The sequence below is a fragment of the Rhinatrema bivittatum genome, chromosome 15 (assembly GCF_901001135.1).
Source record: "Rhinatrema bivittatum chromosome 15, aRhiBiv1.1, whole genome shotgun sequence".
NCBI classification, from domain to species: domain Eukaryota; kingdom Metazoa; phylum Chordata; class Amphibia; order Gymnophiona; family Rhinatrematidae; genus Rhinatrema; species Rhinatrema bivittatum.
Window position 1 is genome coordinate 28094225 of NC_042629.1, and position 19332 is coordinate 28113556.

The following is a 19332-nucleotide window of genomic DNA, read 5'->3' on the forward strand; positions in this document are numbered from 1 at the left end:
CTCTCTCTGAGGTCTCTGCCCAGGTACTGCTCTCCAGCCCAACCTGTATACTGTGGGGTCCCTCAGTACTGTGTCTCTCACCCCGCTCCTCAGGACCTCCCCACAGTCTCTCTCCTTGAGCTCCTGCTGCACCTGACCTCGCCTTCCGACGGTGTGGACCTATGGGGCTCCTCCCCATAGGTGGTTACAACTCTCACCTCAGGCCAAGGGTCCACGAAACCCACGAATCCTAACAGGAAGGTTTTCGAGGTCTAGTGTACCGATCAAAGAATGCAGCCTATTCAGGTTTAGTTTCCCATATTTTGACTTTTCTATAGAAGGGTTTGGTTAAAGATTAGCTTTGGGTGCAGGTGGCAGCTTTAGGCTGTCTTAGAGGCAAGGTGCAGGGAACATCCCTAGCCTCACATTCAGATGCAATTTATTTTCTTTGGGGAGCGAAACATTTGCAGCGTCTGATGTGAAAGATATGTCCCTCTTAGAATCTTCTGAGAGGGATGTGCTGTATTTGAACGAATAACAAGGATGACTAGAAAAGATCTAACCCTGAAGGTGGGTTGTTGTTTTTTTTTTTGGCAATTTGTTCAACAAGAACTTGTTTTGTAGAGATCCTTCTCTACAGATTACAGACTTTAGGGTTTCTTTACCCACAGTACTATCTTTTCTGCTGATGGTTGTTTCTGTGTTCCACCTTAATCACACAGGAACTTCCTGCTTTTCTGAATTTGGATCTGTCCATTTCTCACATGAAGGAATTTTGTGTTGGATGTACAGTGGGCGTTATTGAGGTATCTCAAGGTTACTAATTGTTTCCAGAAGTCAGACTACCTCTTTATGATTTGGAATGGACCGAGGAAGGGGTGCAAGGCTACGATTACATGTTGGTTGAAGGAGGTGATTGGATCAGCTTACATTTGTAAAAGTCACCCTGTACCAGAGGGCTTGAGGGCTTACTTAACTCAGTCACAGGTGACCTCTTGGGCCTAGTGTCAACAAATGTCTCCGCAAGAAATTTGTTGGGCGGCTACTTTGAAATCGTTACACACTTTTGCCAGACATTATAGGTTGGATGTCTGGGCTCTGGATTCTATGGGATTTGGTGAGAGTGTACTGGGAACGGGACTATCATGTTTCCACCAAGTTTAGGGAAGCTTGGGTACATCCCAGGAGTCTGGACTGATCTTGGGTATGAAAAGTAAAGGAAAATTGGTTCTTACCTGCTAATTTTCATTCCTGGAATACCACAGATCAGTCCAGAGCTCCACCCAATTAGGAAAATCTGTTCGTGTTGACAGTATATACAGGATGCAGAATTACCTGTAGGATTTAAGAATGTTCAAGTTGGTTGTTGTTGAAATGAGGTTCCAATTGCAAGGCTTCGCCTCCCCTCCTGCTCATTGAGGGGGGTTTGGGGTCTCAGTTATAATTTTAGTTATTCTCTTCTTGGCTTGGGTACAGGTCATACTGAGGAACTGTAGGTGACACATTAGGTTATATGGCAGTGTCAGTGAAACATTTTTCTCTGTCTCCATCTGCTGGCAGGGAAGCAAACCCCAGGAATATGGGCTGATCTGTGATATTCCAGGAACGAAAATTGGCAAGTAAGAATCAATTTTTCTATATTTTATCATGCCGCATGTAATTTTATCATGTCGCGAATCAGTTCTCATGTCAGAAAACTGTAAACTTTGTACTTTTATCCTTGACACTTATATGTTCTGTTCTTTGCTTCCATAGGTCCCAGGTCTCAGACACTGCCAGAAGGAGGTTTCTGTAGGCTCAGAGTCTGAGGAAGGAAAGCACCATGTGTCAGATGCCCAGTCACAATATATGGAGGAGGAAGAGCCTATAGCTCAGCAGCAGGAGGAAGAGGAGGAGGAAGAGGAGGAAGTGCAGAGCCTTCCCCTAGACATCACCTTAACTCTTGCCACCTTTACTGCTGAAAGCAGAATTGAATGGTCTGATGTTGAGACACAGGAGCTGGCAGATGGGTCCAGCACTCCTATAGTGCTACTTCAGGACGTCTCTCAGCCACCAGAGAATGAGTGTCGCAGCTTACCTGCTGAAGAGGTGCATGAAGTGCAGACAGCAATTCTGCCCTCACCCCAATCCCCAGCCCCACACCTACCAGGACCAAATGAGGAATATTCATAGAGAGCTAATACACTTGAGGAGGGCCCACAGGGACTAGACACAGGCTATCCAACAGCTGAACCTTACCATCTCCTAAGGCTTCAACTCAGTCAGTAGCCCTTAATAATTTAAATGCCACTCTGGGCCAGATTTGCCAATCTTTGCTACAACCAGCCCCAAATTCTTCATCTTCTTCGCAGGCATCCACAAAGCAGTCCACATCTCTCAGGTCAAGCTAGGAGCAAATGCCACAACCCAGCAAGAAGCATTGTGGTGGCAAAGGTACTGAAGAACCTAAATATAAAGGCATTCACTACAGCAAGTGCTGCAAGTATTCATTCAGCCAGAGTCCCTGTGCTGGTGCGATGAGAGAGTGACTGCCTGGCTTCTCCTGGCTTGGACTGCTGACCTGGATAGCCATGGACATGCTCTCTCTCCCACATGCAATTACACACACATGTGCTTTCTCTCTCTGCCACATGCACACACAAGCGTGCTCCCTCTTTCGCACGCCCACATGCGCACGCGTACACACACTTTCTCTCTCCCTCCCCACATGCAATCACACACATACTCTCTCTCTTTTGCAATCACACACACTTGCTTTCTCTCTCTCACACATGCAATCACACACATACTCTCTCTCTTTTGCAATCACACACACATGCTTTCTCTCTCTCTCCCACATGCAATCACACACACACACGCTCTTTCCCCCATGCAATCACACACATACTCTCTCTCTTCCTTATACTATCATACACACATGCTTTCTCTCTCTCCTACAAGCAATCACACACACACACAAGCTCTCTTCCCATATGTAATCTCTCTCTCCCACATGACTTCACACATATACTCTGCATCTCACCCACCCACCCCCACACACACTGGCTCTTACCCACCAATCCACACACAGACACATACACAGATTCTCACCCACACTCTCAAGACTTGGGTCTCTTCTTCAACTGCCAGTGGGATGGGGGTCTGCTGGTGGCCGCTGAGTCTTCTCTCTTTCTTCAGCTACTGTGTGATGGCCTCCACGGTGGCTTGCTTGGCCTCTCTTACTTTTCAGCCACCAGCAGGATGAGATCTGTTGGTGGCCACCAGGCGACCCTCCCCCCCCCCCCCCCCCCCCGCTCTTATGGCCGCCACGGGAATGCATAACCCTAGTAACCAGTAATTTTGCTTTACTTTTAATATTATTATGTAATATTTTGGTTCCCATTTTTTATTTTAATTATTCTATGTAATACTTTGGCAACATTTGTAAAATTATCAAGCCAATAAAGTTACCTGAGTCTGCTGTGCTTTGTCTGCTCTTGGCTTACCCTCTTCTCTCCTGTCCTCATGCAGGCTCCTTAGGATGGGAGAGACTAAGCAAGAAGCAGAGGGCTGTTCTCATCTGGCTGAGATCTGCGATTCAAGCCCTGTCCAATAAAATCAGAGCATGAGCCCGTGCTTAATATAGCTGGAGCAGCTGCCCCTTTTGCCCATAGTTAAAAGCAGTTCCTGACTTTCTCTTCTTCATGTACTGGGTGCCGGACAGAATTATTTTTAGGTTTTCCCAATGTTGGTGGAAAGGGGGTATACTCAAACCGTGAGGATGTAAAGGGCTGCACAGCTGCCAGGCTTGAATTGATAAATCCGCGGACCACTGGCTGCGGAGGGGGCGTGGTGGCAGCCGGACGTCCTCAGCCTTCAACGCGTGCTGTTGCCAGTCTTACCTTGCAGTAAGTGGAATAGGAGCAGGAGCAGCCCGGGCAGTATTGGAGAGCTTAGTCACAGAAGTAGGAGGATGATGCAGCAGCGGGTCCTGCGCTTGGAGCGTGGTGAGAGGATCCAAGCAGTGTACGTCCTTGGAACCCAACTCATCATAGATGTCAAGGGGTGAGTGAGGCTCTGAGAATCTGTGTGCTGCTGAAGGAAAAGTGAGAGGAGGCTGCCTAAGTCTTACACACCTTCTAGGTACATGCATTTACATGGCAATCAGGAATTCATTCTTTATAGAATTAGCTCACTGATGAATAATATATGGCTTGCCTCTTTGCTGCGGGACAGGGCTGCCTTTTTGGCACTGTGAAAAGTTGGATGGTAAAAAAAAATACCAAATATTCCATATTAGACATTTTCCTTATAGACACAAAATGAAATACCTTTAGTATATATTACCATTTGCTATTGGTCTTTTTTTTTTTTTCCTATTTTATTTTAATTTAGCACATAATCCCAGATTTACAATTCAAGGTTTTACAGCAGTAGAGATGTCTTAACAGATAGAAACCTCCCCCTTCCACTAAAGTACAGCTAAATGCAAAAAAGTCCTTATAAACTTAATCCTCTTTCCTCAATTTCTTTACACTTAGAAAAATAAGGTACAGCTTACAAAATTAAAAGAAACATTTTTTCCAACTTCAAGCATAAATCAGCACATTTCTTTTCAGTTCTCTAGCAGCTGTAATGATTTATGCCTTTTTTTTTTTTTTTAGCTAAAAATACTCTGTTAGATTAAGAAGTTTCTGAGAACCCATCTACGTTGGATTTTTTTTTTTTTAATGTAGCGGGCAAGAGAGTCAAAAACCAACCACAGGCAAACAGTAGCAAGGAAAGTGGTAAAAAGAAATTTCTTGCCACTGTACAGACTCCAAATCACATCCTTGCCCTAATCCAGAAGCATTATTGTTTCTTTTTCTACTCAGTTTTAAGTTGTTTCTCTGTTTCATGTTTCCCTGAGATCTTGGGGCACTCTTCTTTAGATCTGCTTGTAAGGCTGAAAATCAATCAGGGGCTAAAACCGATGCATTTATTACACTAATGTGGAAAGGTCTTTACATCTAACTCAGGTTAATTTATATTTGATTTGTTTGTAAGCTGTTTATATGCAACACCTAATTTGCAACAAGTTGTGTGATGCAGTATATTTATAGTGATAGCTGTATTTGACTTGCAGCTTGGTATATGTTTGTTGGTTTACCTGATTTATATTCCACTTTTCAGCTACTTCAAAGCAGATTACATTCAGGTACTGTAGGCACATACGGTGCCCTGACATACAGAACTCTATAAAACTCAGCTCTCTTATCAAATTAAATCTAATCAAAGATGGAATGTGTTTATTCAGATTAATTGGATATGATTACAGTGCCTTACTGGAGCAAGATTCTATACATTTAAAAAATCTGGCGCTAACAATCTAACCCTGGTCACACCATTTATTTATTTATTTATTTAAAAACTCTTCTATACCGTCGTTAAGTTAGTTAACCATCACAACGGTTTACAGTAGGGCACGATAATGAAAGAATGACTGGTATAGATTACAACTTAATCATGTGCCATCACAGTACGGTAACAATTTAATATAATAACTATGTGTGTAATTTAATCTTGTATATTAGGAACATATCAAGCCATACCCTCTGTCCGATGTGTCCAAATGATCCAACTCCTCTCGTCTCCACTTCTTCCATCCTGCCAAATAACCCATTTTAATTCATATTCATGTAAGCCTTTGTATTCCATGGATGAAATTGACACAACAGCTTTATTCAAAGATACAAGAAATGCACACTATAAGTACAACAATGACATAGCAACATACTCTATCCTTTCTCACACTCACCCCATCCCCTCCCCTCCACTGGGAAGAGGTGGAAACATAACCAATGCAGCTTGAATCTTCCTAACTAATCCTTCTGTTAGTAAGGCGGGAAGGAGTTTAGTATCGAAGGGAGAAATGAAAGGTCTAACTTCTATTCACATGAACGCGGGAAGATTGTTACGCTTACTCTTGGAATTCCAGAACATCTGGTTTGACATACACTATATTTGACTCTGATTGGTCAGTATTTATTATATTATTCTCTTCTATATGTATATAGTTGCTGATTGGAATATCCAGAATAAATGAAAGTTTGGAAGTTGGTTAAGTCAGAGAGCAGTGTGGTTTTGTTTGTGGTGTGAACTTATGCCAGCGATGGAGTAGAGATAAGGGTTCATGGAGGCGAGGGCAAGGTATGCTCCCCTTTTTCTAGTTTAAGAGTAGTAACCCAACTGTCTCTTACAGGGTCCACTTCACCATCTGCATGATCCCAGTTTAGAAATCACAAAAATAAATTAGAGACCCTGACTTGTCCCTAATGGGTCGGAAGCTCCCTTCATTTTATGTACCCTGAGAATGGGGCTAAATAAAATTGGTCCCTGAATGTGGGACATTAAAGGAATTTGCTATAGAGTGTATTATTTTTGTACCATGAAAGTTAAGTTCCCATAAAGAACAAGTGGATTTCAGCAAAGCTTTTGATACAGTCCCGCATAGGAGACTGGTGAATAAAATGAGAAGCTTAGGAGTGAGTGCCGAGGTGGTGGCCTGGATTGCAAACTGGTTGATGGACAGAAGACAATGTGTGATGGTAAATGGAACTCTCTCTGAAGAGAGAGCGGTTTTAAGCGGAGTGCTGCAAGGATCAGTGTTGGGACCAGTCCTGTTCAATAACTTTATGAGCGACATTGCGGACGGGATAGAACGAAAGGTTTGTCTTTTTGCGGATGACACTAAGATCTGCAACAGAGTGGACACGCCGGAAGGAGTGGAGAGAATGAGACGGGATTTAAGGAAGCTGGAAGAGTAGTCGAAGATATGGCAGTTGAGATTCAATGCCAAGAAGTGCAGAGTCATGCATATGGGAAGTGGAAATCCGAATGAACTGTATTTGATGGGGGGAGAAAGGCTGATGTGCATGGAGCAGGAGAGAGACCTTAGGGTGATGGTGTCTAATGATCTGAAGTCAGCAAAACAATGTGACAAGGCAATAACTAAAGCCAGAAGAATGCTGGGCTGCATAGAGAGAGGAATATCGAGTAAGAAAAGAGAAGTGATTATCCCCTTGTACAGGTCCTTGGTGAGGCCTCACCTGGAGTACTGTGTTCAGTTCTGGAGACCGTATCTCCAAAGAGACAGAGACAAGATGGAGGTGGTCCAGAGAAGGGCGACCAAAAAGGTGGAGGGTCTTCATCAAATGACTTATGAGGAGAGATTGAAGAATCTAAATATGTACACCCTGGAGGAAAGGAGGAGCAGAGGTGATACGATACAGACTTTCAGATACTTGAAAGGTTTTAATGATCCAAAGACAACGACAAACCTTTTCCGTCGGAAAAGGTCATGATTTGAAGCTCCAGGGGAGGAAGACTCAGAACCAATGTCAGGAAGTATTTCTTCATGGAGAGGGTGGTGGATGCCTGGAATGCCCTTCTGGAGGAAGTGGTGAAGACCAGAACTATGAAGGACTTCAAAGGGGCATGGGATAAACATTGTGGATCCATAAAGTCTAGAGGACGTGAATGAAGAGTGGGTGGCTCCCGGGAATGATGGCTACTGCCTGGAGATAATACCCTTATTCAATAAACATACTCACGGTTAATGCGACTTCAACATTGCTCTAAGCTTCAACGGCAAGAGGAAATGTGGAAAAAAGGATTTGCATTCACAAAAAAGCGGGGAGTAGCTTGCTTGTTACGGCAGTTACTACCCCAAACCAAATAAGCCTGATACTTCACTTTCAATGCATATCCAGCATAGCTCTCTGCTTCAACGGCAGAGGAGAAAGACTGATACTTCACGCATATCCAGCATAGCTCTCTGCTTCAACGGCAAGGGAGAAAGACTGATACTTCACGCATATCCAGCATAGCTCTCTGCTTCAACGGCAGGGTAGAAAGACTGATACTTCACGCATATCCAGCATAGCTCTCTGCTTCAAACAGCAGGGTAGAAAGACTGATACTTCACGCATATCCAGCATAGCTCTCTGCTTCAATGGCAGGGGGAATGAAGAAAAGTGGATCTATATACAAACAACAACCAACAAGGACTGAATTACATAGTTTGGGTAAACAAATACTGGAACAGCGATCCCAGGGTTGCTGAGCTGTAGAGAAACTATATAGCGTGAGTAGACAGGGTATGAAGCATTCATAGCCAGCAGTAGATGACAACACTCACATAAGGTCTTTAGATGAGCTCAGTAGTTGGAAAGGGTCAGGCCCTCAAGGAGCGAGTACCTGGTTCCAGGGAAGGCTCTGAGAGAACGTTGGTAACTCACAATGTCTGTATCTGCGATAGCTTCTAGGCCCTCGAAGAGCGAGTACCGGTTCCTGTCAGCAATCTGAAATAGAGAAAGAGAGCGAGGCCCCCTAGGAGCGGGTACCTCTGGTAAGTTTGAGGAGGCAGAGTAGCGTAGAGAGACGAGCGAAGGCAAGTCAATCTTCTCTCCTTGCTAAGTCGATTAGTTAGCGAATGTTGAGACCTTTTATCCTGAAAGCAGATGATGTCATCTCGGGGGACGCCCCCGAGGTTTGCGCCCTTGCTGGTACATCAATGGGAGCTCGCACGCATGCGCGTCCTACGTCATCAGGACATGGCGGATCCGCAGCGTCGAGCCACTCCGGGGATGCTGGAGGAAGACGGCAAGAAGACGCCGCGGCAGCTAGCTGTCCATCAGGCCCGGAGGGAGTCGCCATAGCGGTAAGGATGGCAGAGTGAGGGCGTCGGGCAGCGACAGACGCAACAGTCATATCACGGGTGCCAGAGCGGAAGCTGGAGCAGACTGGGCAGCCATACCTTGGAGGTATCTGGTCATGGTATTCAGTTGGTCCTGTTGCTGCTATCGCTTGAGCACTAGCGCAGCAATAATGGAGGTCTGAGGTGAGTCTTCTGAGCTCATGGCCTCAGCAAACTGTGAAGAGTGGAGTGGGTGTGAGCCCTTCATACTGTGGCATAGATGACATAACCTTGTAGGTGAACCTATCAGGCCTACACCAGCAGTTGGCGAATGCGCCCTGTAACGGGAAAGACTGGAGCTTCACCCCTACCAGCTGTCTCCCCCGCAGGTTGAGCCCTTGGGTTCTGGTGGCCAGCAGGTTTTAGACAGGTCCCTAGGGCAGTGGCTAGAGCAAGAGTCCAATGGCATGCCGGGGTCAAGGCAGGCAGCAGACTGAGTTGGAGACAGGCCAAGGTCAGGGTAGGTGGCAGACAAGGATGGTCAATTCCAGACAATAGGTAAGGTCCAGGAGGCAAGCAATCATGGTCAGGGCCAGACAAAAGGTCAGGTCCCGAGAAACAGGCCAAGGGGAGAGGAACACACATAGAAGAAGCTGGATGAGATGGCAGGATAAAGCAAGGCTGGATGAGAAAGGCTGGAGGGACAAGGCTGGACAAGGAAAGGCTGGATGAAGAAGACAGGAACAAACAGGAATGTGGAAGCAACATGCACTGATGACCAAGACAGTTCAGTGAACCAATGGTTGAGGTATCGAGGCAAACATTCTGGGGATTCTTTAATACCAAGAGCCCATGATGTCATCAAAAAGCGCCATGGGGACTTTTCCTGCCGTGGCCTGTCTAAGTGTAAGCACACAGTGCACACTCATATCTATGTGGCCTCAGTGAGGAGAAAATGACAATGGCATGCTGGGGGTGTCCAAGCCTCATTGGAGGCTGGGATTTGCATGGTTGTGGCAGCCTTGGGGTTGCATGTAGCGGCTCATGGTGCTGACCCATGAGCTGCGAATCTTAACAAACGAGTTCTAGGAAAGATCAGAGCGAATGTTGGTTATACCTGAGAGTGGAACATTGGTCAAAATTTTGACATATAACATCAACTTTGTTCTTGAAAAAAACAGCAAACTTATTACAACGGGATACCGAGTCGTCTGATTGTGAACTCTAGAAGCCATATCTGGCATTTAAAAATTTAACAATATGAAATAACTTTGCGGGATAAATAACTAGCGGCATAAATTCTGGTGAAAAAATAGGATCATTTCGCTTTGTTGATCTAGTGATGATAAAGGGTAAGTGACCTATAAAAAGCAGAGACATCAGACAGCCTTTTACGCCAACAATGCTCCCTTCAATGTAGTTGTTGTTTTAGTGAATTTAATGCTGAGGTATACCATGGAGCATGATGACTTCTCATTATTAGGGATTAGGGATCAGATTGGTTAATCTCTTCTCTATATACTCCAGGCTCACCTTATTGCTGAAGCGTCAGACTAGTGACAGACTGGCATTCAAATACCCAGGCAGGATGACATCATCGACATGCGCTGCAGAGCCTTTTCCTGCTGTGGGTCCTTAGTAATCAGACATACATGCATGCATGCACACACTTTAGGGAGGAGCAGGGCAGCAGCCAGGTTGTCGTTGGAGTGTCATCGTTGCAGGGGCTGTGTCCTGGCTTGGAGTCATGTGGTGACTGACAGCTGGCCGCAGCAGCCATGCCTCAGTCAGACATCTGTTCCAACTACCCCTGACTTGTACCTGTTATGTAGAATAATATAATAAAGCAACATCCTTTATCATAACTAAATATCTCAGCGTGACTATTTTGCTGTAACAATTTCATCAAGCTTTTTCTGAAGACTTTACTTCCTTCTGTTGCAGAGCGGCTCCCTCGGAAGCCGAATGGTTCAGCATGCGACACTCTGCTAATGTCGATGCTATAATTACCAAAAATGATACAGCAAAAATGAGAGTGGTCAATGGGGAGAAGCTATGGACACTGGAAAAGGGTTCAGTAATTGAAATCATGATGAACACACCTAGTACAGAGACTAATGATGCAAAGGTAAGGGTGGCACCAGAATTGTATACAGCATGCTTAGCCATTGAAATTAGAGGTTTTTTTGTATATATTTTGAGGCAAGTGAGGATGTCTGCATTTATTTAGATTTGATATTCCACCTATTGATAAACCTCTAGGCAATTTACAAAAAAATCATACACACGATGCATAAAACAATTCCTAGTAAACCAAACACTTCCAATGATTATCCATTCCTACTAACAATTATCCCGTCCATTGATTATCTTCATACTTATATTTGGTACAGTCGTTCAATACATCATCATATCAGTCCATTCAACTAATTCCCCTCTTCCCCCCACCATACCTGCAGCCTACAATTATCCAGGACGAATAAATCCCAAGATGGTTTTAAACATTTGAAGTCTGAAAAATAAAGATGGGAGAATTTAGAATATATAGCACGGAATGAAGAGGTAGATATAATTGGCATCTCAGAGAGTTGGTGAAAGGAGAATAACCAATGGAACACTGTGATATCAAGAGACAAATTATTTCGCAATGATAGGTTGATTCAAATTGGTGGAGATGTGGCACACTATGTTCAATAGGGCATACAGTCAAGCATGATAAAAATTCTGCAAGAACCAACATGTGTGGAATTCTTATGGCTTGAAATTCCATGTGAGAAGGGGAATAAAATAGCAGTGGTGGTGGTGGGGCGGGGGGTACTACCATCCATTGAGCAGGAAAAGCAGACAGCTGATGAAATGCTAACAGATATTAGGAAAGCTAACAAAATTAGCAGCACAGTGATAATGGGTGATTTCAATTATCCAGTTTTGACTGGGTAAATGTCACATCAAGATATCCTAAGGAGGTGATGTTCCTAGATTAAATAAACAACTGCTTTATGGAGCAACTGGTACAAGAACCGACAAGAGGGGGAGTTATTTTAGATCTAATCCTTAGTGAAACACATTATTTGGTGCGAGATGTAATAATGTTAGGGCCACTTGGCAATAGTGAATAGTGATCATAACATGATCAAATTTGACTTGATAACTGTGTTAGGACCGCCGGCAGCAGCAGCCCGCGATCAGGGCCAGGTGTCATGGCCACCGGCAACAGGGGTCCGCATCCGGACCGTCGGTCGCGGCGGCCCTGACCAGTAACTGAAACTAACCTGGGCTCGGTCTGATCCGGAGGCCCCTCTGGTAGGGTGCCTCACTGGAATTACTTTCACGGCCGCTGCCGCTACCAAGCCCGGCTGCTTGGGCTCTGCTCGGCCGGGCTGACTCCTCCCCCTCTGTCTCTGCTAGAGCCGCGTGCGTGGCTGAAGTGATATTTATAGGGGCCACGACAGGAAGTTGTCGTGGCTCCTTTCTGAAGACTCCTCCCTAGATTTCTGTATTTAAGGCAAGGTCTGCTCCTCAGACCTTGCCTTGGTATCAAGGTTCCTGGCTGGGTTTCGTCCTGAGCTCCGTGTTCCTGTATTGGTTCTTCGTCCCGCTCTACTTCCCCTCTCCGTTGGATTGATTCTTGGCTCCTGACCTTTGGGCTGGCTTTTGTGTTTCCCGTGGCTTGAATCTGGTATGGCTTTCAACAATTCTCCTGGCTTGCTCCTGGACTGGCTTCGGACCCTTCTCCTGACTTGATCCTGGACTGGCTTTCGACCCTTCTCATGTATCGTACCCTCGGACTGGCTCTTGACTACTCTGCGACTCCTTCTTCAAGATTACTACGACCTGCTGGAGGCACCTGCATCAAGACCTATCCTCAGTCTTCTAGGGAGTCTCCTAAGTCACAGTGGCTGGTTCCCTACAGGCTCCTCCTGGGGGGATCACGAGCTTCCAGGGTGAAATCTTCTTTCAACATCTACAGCGTTTGGCCTCGCCCTTCGACAGTAGAGACCTAAGGGGGTTGATTCCCTTTTGGGTACTGCTGACTCTACCTCGGAACAGGGGTCCACCTTCTGATTCATAACAAACTGGAGGGAGGACATTAAAGAAATCTGCTACAATTGCATTTAATTTTCAGAAGGGAAATTATAAGAAAGTGAGAAAAATGGTTAGGAAAAAACTGAAAGGAGTAACTGCAAAGGTTAAGATTTTACATCAGTCTGTTCAAGAATACCATCTTGGAAAACCAGACCAGATGTATTCCATGCATTAAAAAAGGTGGAAGGAAGGCAAAATGACTCCTGGAATGGTTTAAAGCGTTACGGTCGTGGACCCTTGGGCCGGTTGGGACAGTGGATGGTATGCTATGGAAGACCTCAGCAAGCATCCCAGCCAGGAGGCGGCACGGAAGAGACTTCACCACTGGAAGTCCAAGGTCCCCCCAAGAGGAGCCCATAGGGACCCGGACCTCTTGAACTTAGGTGGGATCCTATGCGACCAAGGATCCAGGCAGCGGCTGAAGAGATGGACGAAGGCTGGACCCAGGTAGCTGAAGAGTCTTCACCCTCGGAAGTCTGCGGCTCCCCCGGGAGGAGACCGTGAGAGCCCGAGCCGCTGGGACTTAGGAGAATCCTCTGGGCCAGCAAGTACCGGATATTTGAGGTGAGGAAGAAGCCGAAGTCGGAGTCCAGGAGCGAAGCCGGGTCAGAAGCCAGGAATCGGAGATCCAAACCAAAGCCAGGAACGAAGCAGAAGACGGAGTCGTGGACGGAGCTGGGTCGGAAGCCAAAAGTCAGATGTCGATACCAAAACCAAGGGGCGGAAGCAGAAGACAAGTCAGGAAGCAAGCCGGGTCGGAAGACGGAAGCAGTCCAAGGAATACGCAGCATCTTGAGACTCAGAAGGCTGAGGAAACTCATTGCAAGGCACTGAGGAAGTCCAGATGCAGGGTTTAAATACCCTGAAGGCGTCTGACGTCATCCAGGGCAGGATTGAAGATTTCCCGTGCTGGCCCCTTTAAATGGGACTCCTCGCGCGCATGCGTGTCTAGGGGGTGGGGCCAGCTGCGCCGGATCGTCGGCGTCTCTCCCGAGTGGAGGCCTCGAAATGTATAATAGCTTCTCTAACATCACCTTTATGTTGCAGTCCTGGGCCGTGCCCCGGTCCCTCCACCTACCTCGGGGACGGCCCGGGACCGCAACATAAAGGTGATGTTAGAGAAGCTATTATTGCAAAAAGAACATCTTTCAAAAAATGGAAAAAGAGATCAAAATGAAGAAAACAAGAAACAGCATAAGTACTGGCAAGTTAGATGCAAAGCACTGACAAGGAAGGCAGAGACAGAATTTGAAAAGAAGCTTGCTGAAGAAGCAAAAATTCATACTAAGAAATTTTCAGGTACATTTGAAGCAAAACATCTTGGAGAGAGTTAGTTGCACCATTAGATGATCAAAGGGTAAAAGGTACACTAACAAAAGAAAAGGCCGTAGCTGAAAGATTAAATGATTTCTTTGCTTCTTTGCTTTTACTGAGGAGGATGTAAGGCAGATCTCCATGCCTGCCAGAAATTATATTTAAAGGTGACGATTCAGAGGAAATGAAACACATCTCAGTAAACCTGGAAAATGTAACAGGACAATTTAACAAACTAAAGAGTAGTAAATCACCTGGACCGTATGGTATATATCCCAAAGTACTGAAAGAACTGAAACATAAAATTTCAGACCAATTATTATTAATCTGTACATTAAAATCAGCTACCTGAAGATTGGAGGGTGGCCAGTGTAACACCAATTTTTTTAAAAGGGTTCCAGAAGTGATCCAGGAAATTGGTGACCCTCACATCAGTGCCAAGAAAAATGATTGAAACTATTATAAAGAACAAAATTGCTGAACACATAGATAGTCAGTCATAGTTTAATGGGACAAGCCTTACATGGATTTAGCCAAAGGAAGTCTTGCTTCACTAATATGCTATATTTTTTTGAAGTTGTGAATAAATATGTGGATAAAAGTGAGCCAGTTAATATAGTGTATCTGGACTTTCAGAAAGCATTTGATCATTGAGACTCTTAAGGAAATTATGAAATCATGGGACTGGAGGCAAGGTTTTATTGTGGATTGGTGGACTTAGGGAAATTTACTGCTTGTCACTGGTATAAGCTGCAGGGAATCTACTGAACTTAGGGATCCTGCCAGGTACTTTGTGACCTGGATTGGCCACTGCTGGAAACAGGATGCTGGGCTTGATGGACCTTTGGTCTAACCCACATGGCAAAAGTTATGTTCTTATGTTAAATAACCTGTAGTGTATAAACCAGGTCCTGCCTTTCTTTCAGTTATATGGAAATAAATCCTTGTTTGAAATGCTACTGCTGATTATGGCTTGCAGGGGCTGCAAACTAACGTATGAATTGTCTTTGTCCCAATGCAGACAGTTTGAAAATTGTGATCATGTTAAAGACCATAAATGGGCCACTGATTTAGTCAGCCTGCATTGAGAAGATTTGCTAAGCTATAATGTGGCATTAATGCCACACATTTACTTCCCATTACTGTTTAGATACCGACTCCCAATGTGACTGTATGTTTGATTTGTCTGTCCTTCAAGGTCTTTTGGAGGGATAGAATCCAACTGCATTCACCCCTAAGATTCATTTTTTTATATTTTGGATGGGTTTTTCATAAAAAGGAGAGACCACACACAAAGGTGGTTTTTGCCTGAAAAAATAAAATACCTTTCTCTTAGCTGTCTTATTTTTTTCCCTGTGTTCTGCTGGAAGACACCCCTTAGCTAGGGATTCCCACATGTGTGGCAGCTCATCTTTTTGTTTTCTTAGAATCTAAGGACCTTGAACATATTTCTGAAGAGGGAAAATAAGCTGGTTTTCCTGGGCCCTGCATTCCCTTTTTAAACAAAGGAGACTGTGTTTCCTGGCTCTGGAGGAGGCATACATGCCAGTCACAGGAAGTATCTCGGATCATCACATTCAGTACTGTATGTGTATAGTGCCTTTGGACTTACTTTTGGCACCATGGCTATTTATAAATGTTTTGCAATCATTTCTGCATTTCACTGCAGCCTGGGGACGGATATGTTTTCTTGCATGAATGACTGACTGGCCAAGTGCACATCTTGTGCGGGAACAGATAATACCATGCAGATCAGTCATCCTGGTACTGCAGTTACTAAGGCTCTTCACAGACCGCAAATCAGGTCTGAGCCGGATATCTCAGCTGGAATTTATAGGGTCTCTACTAGACACAACTCAAGCTAGGGCTGATTTTGTCACCAATAAAGCCAAAGTATAATGCAACTGTTTTGTTAGTCCACTTGGATGCATGGAAATTAAAGTCAACAAAAAAGGTAAATGTAATAAATTTGGGAAGGTCAATTTCTAATGCAATTTATGCAGGTACAAAGTGATTTACCTACATTAATTGCTGAATAAAAATTGCCTTCCCTAAATGCACCTAAAAGTACATGCATTGACAATGTTAATAAAGGAAAAAACCCTATAGTTATGAGGTTGCTTTTAAATCTTAAACGCTGATGCTTTTAGATTTTGGCTCTCCTAATTTTAACCATGTTCACTATAAGAAATAAAATTCCTAAAATCTCTTGTTTTTTTTCCCTTTGGTTTATTCTCTTTTTTTGTCTAACAGTTGTCCTTCTGCTCCTTTGGGCTTTCAGTTTAATCGGAACCAGAGTTGGGATTCTGCACCATGAACTACCTTGGATTTTTTTCCCATTTTATATCCCCTACATTCACTTAGCCGTCTCATCATAATGACAAGGGACATAAATCAGTACCCTGAAATCCTGGGCCCTAAATTTAGCCACTGGATGACACTGTTACGCAATGACTGGGACTCCCTCTGCCCAGGGGATGTCAACACTGCCTCTGCGTGGAAGATCTGATCTAGAAATCAAGCTCAGTTTCTCTGCTTGGCAGTGTGCAGCCCTGTCACTGAGCCACCAGGCAAACTCCCCACTCACTCACCCTAATTTGTTTTATCTGCATCTTGATTAGCTTATAAGGTTGGCAGAGAAGGGGCGGGAGCTATATCTTCTGTTCAGTACTGTAAATGTCTAGAAGAGCCATACATGGACATAGGGTCATTAGTGCCCTGTGGTGCACAGGCACCACAAACTTAAAATGTCCTGCCCTCAAAGTATGCTTTTTAATTTGAAATCCTATATGATCAGCTAAACCTTGCCTTTCTCAACTTCCAAATATCAGAGGACTCGGTTCTTTAATACCAAACCATATTCATTAGAATGAAATAAACATTTCAGCACTCACAGTGACTTGCAAGATGAGAATAATAGCTGTACCGACAGAAGCCTGGTTCAGCTGCTATGAGTATCTGCAGCTCAGCAATCACACGAAGACTATCGCAGCTCTAGTAGGAGTGGTAGCCACTTAATAAATAGGGAAGACTACCAGCAGAAGGGAAGGCGGAAGGCTTCCTAGGAGCTTGAATAGGAAATAGGAGAGCTGTTAGTTTTCAACCGAGTCTGCTTCAAACTTAAACCTCAGTAGGAAGTTAGACAGTCCCAGATTGCTTTGACTTAAGGGACTTCGTCTCGACTATGAATTACCCCTATGCTTGGGGTGGGGAGTACTACATGAGAAATTATATTTACTAATAATATGATTTATCTTCGGGTTCGTAGCCGATGTGACAGAGTCCTGGTCACCCTAATACCACAATTCTGTGCCCTTCCTGATCCACCTCTCCCTTGTGGCACCACAGACTAGATAAAATCATCACACTATAATAAAACAGTAATTAACCTTTTTACTAGTGTTGTGTAAGTAGGCAGTAAATCCAACCAGAACATTAAATGGGGAACAGTACAGTAATGAAGTACTGCAGGTTTTTTATTTTAAATCAAGCAATGCAAAAATAACACTGGGTATGGCCTGTTAGCCAGGGCAAATAACATACTCATAAGGATAGTAAAAAAATAAATAAATAAGGAATGCTAATAAAGAAAGGTTGGGGGGAAAAGCAGTGAAATACACAGCTTTAAAAAATTGTCTTTACTCCTGAGTTCTCAAAAAGGGGAGGGGGGGGGGGGAAAACAGATCCACCCCAATGTAAAGGATGCACTCTATTCCAAACACAAAATTGTGTGGGAAAAAAAAACGATAAAAAAATAAAGAAATCCCTCTTGATGGTGGAGCTGGCTAGATAACAAACCAAATAGATGAGCACTGCAGTGGGAGTTCTCTCTTTCCTAGAGAGCTTCCCCAAATGGTTTACTTGGTACTAAACAGAAAGTGGGCCTGGTTTCAGTCTCTTACAGAAAGACCCCGGTCCATCAGCTTCTCTTTCTCAGCCCTGTCTCATGTGGCTGTGGGAAGGGTTTATGCTTGACCGGCTGAAAGGCTGAAGCAGTTGAGATACTGAATTTGTGACAAAAGGCAAGGAAATAAACCTTCTCCCTCCTCTACTAAGATATTCTCTGTGCAAAATTTACATTACTTAACTCAATCTCTTAGGAGGGTGATCCATGTGCTCTTGGGCCAGTTTATCTCTAGAAACAAAGCCTCTCAGTCACTCATTTTCTCAGCACCTGCTCCTCTGTCCTTTGAGATTTTACCTGTAGCTTAGCTATAAAGCAAGAACAGCTGTCTGTCTCTCTATTTCCTCAGAGCACAGACTTCTGTCTCTCCCTCTTGTTAAATAGTTCTTCAGGAGAAGAACTGATTGCAGAGCTGCCAGATGCACTCCTCACTTTCTAGCTCCTGGCTCCAACTCCTGGCCATCCCCGCCCCTTACACACAGACAGAGCCAGCTAAATTGTGCATTTTCTTCCTTAAATGGTCTCCCAGCATTCCTTTGGCTTCCTCCTCTGCTGGCTACATAGTGCTGTTCTCTGGACAAGACAAACAGTAAGGACCTTTTCCCAACTTGTTAATGCCACAAGAAATTCAAACAGAATTTAAAAACATGGCTGTTCAAACAAGCCTACAATTTGTGAACCTTTCTCTTCAGACTAAAAAAAAAAAAAAATGTTCACATGACATTTATTTAATACTACCTTCTCATTCCAATCAGTTACTTTTAATTACACTAAACACACCATGGTGTCCTATTTACCTGCAATATGATTAATATTGTAATTATCTCCCATCTAATTCTGACCTTGAAAATATCTGTACTGTTAATAATGTACTATTAAGTTGATCCGCCAGTCATATACCCCCTAGCTAATTTCTAGTTTGATTTATTTCAGTTTTTGTAAGTTCTATGTTATCAGCTATATATCATTACTTATATATATTGGATTGTAAAGCCTGTTGCTAATTAATGTTCATTGTAAACCGAGGTGATGTTTGCTAACGAGCCACGATATATAAAAATCCTTAAATAAACAAATAAATAAATAAATAAATAAATACATACTGTGAGTGCTGGATGCTGATTCTAGCAGAATATTTGTCATTCACAGGAGAGCACATGGGATTTAGATGTATTTTGATTGGATTTTCAGCATATAAATTCCAAAATAAATAAATAGATGTATTTTTATATTCCTTCATCTTGGCTGCAGCAGCTTACAGTCTCTGCAGAGTTGAAAAACCATTTTTGGCAGGTCCAAAACAAATCAATCAGATTCAGATGCAGCTCGGTCCACATTGTAAGGCTCCAACACATAAGTGTGTGGGGCAGGAACCTGGGTTATAGTAGCTCGC

The 19332-nt window shown here is 44.0% G+C and overlaps 1 protein-coding gene across 2 annotated transcripts in view; it reads left to right on the plus strand.

The window, feature by feature from the left end:
• The first annotated feature begins 3635 nt into the window (after positions 1-3635).
• Positions 3636-19332, plus strand: part of LOC115076588 (protein-arginine deiminase type-2-like) — a 113255-nt gene continuing 97558 nt past the window's right edge. The window contains exons 1-2 of one of the 2 annotated variants that reach the window (XM_029578187.1): positions 3636-4023; positions 10580-10763. In XM_029578187.1, the coding sequence (XP_029434047.1) occupies positions 3932-4023; positions 10580-10763 (276 nt within the window). In that variant the 5' untranslated portion in view covers positions 3636-3931. Of the gene's footprint in view, positions 4102-10579; positions 10764-19332 lie in introns of both variants that reach the window. The other variant, XM_029578189.1, reaches the window with a different exon arrangement.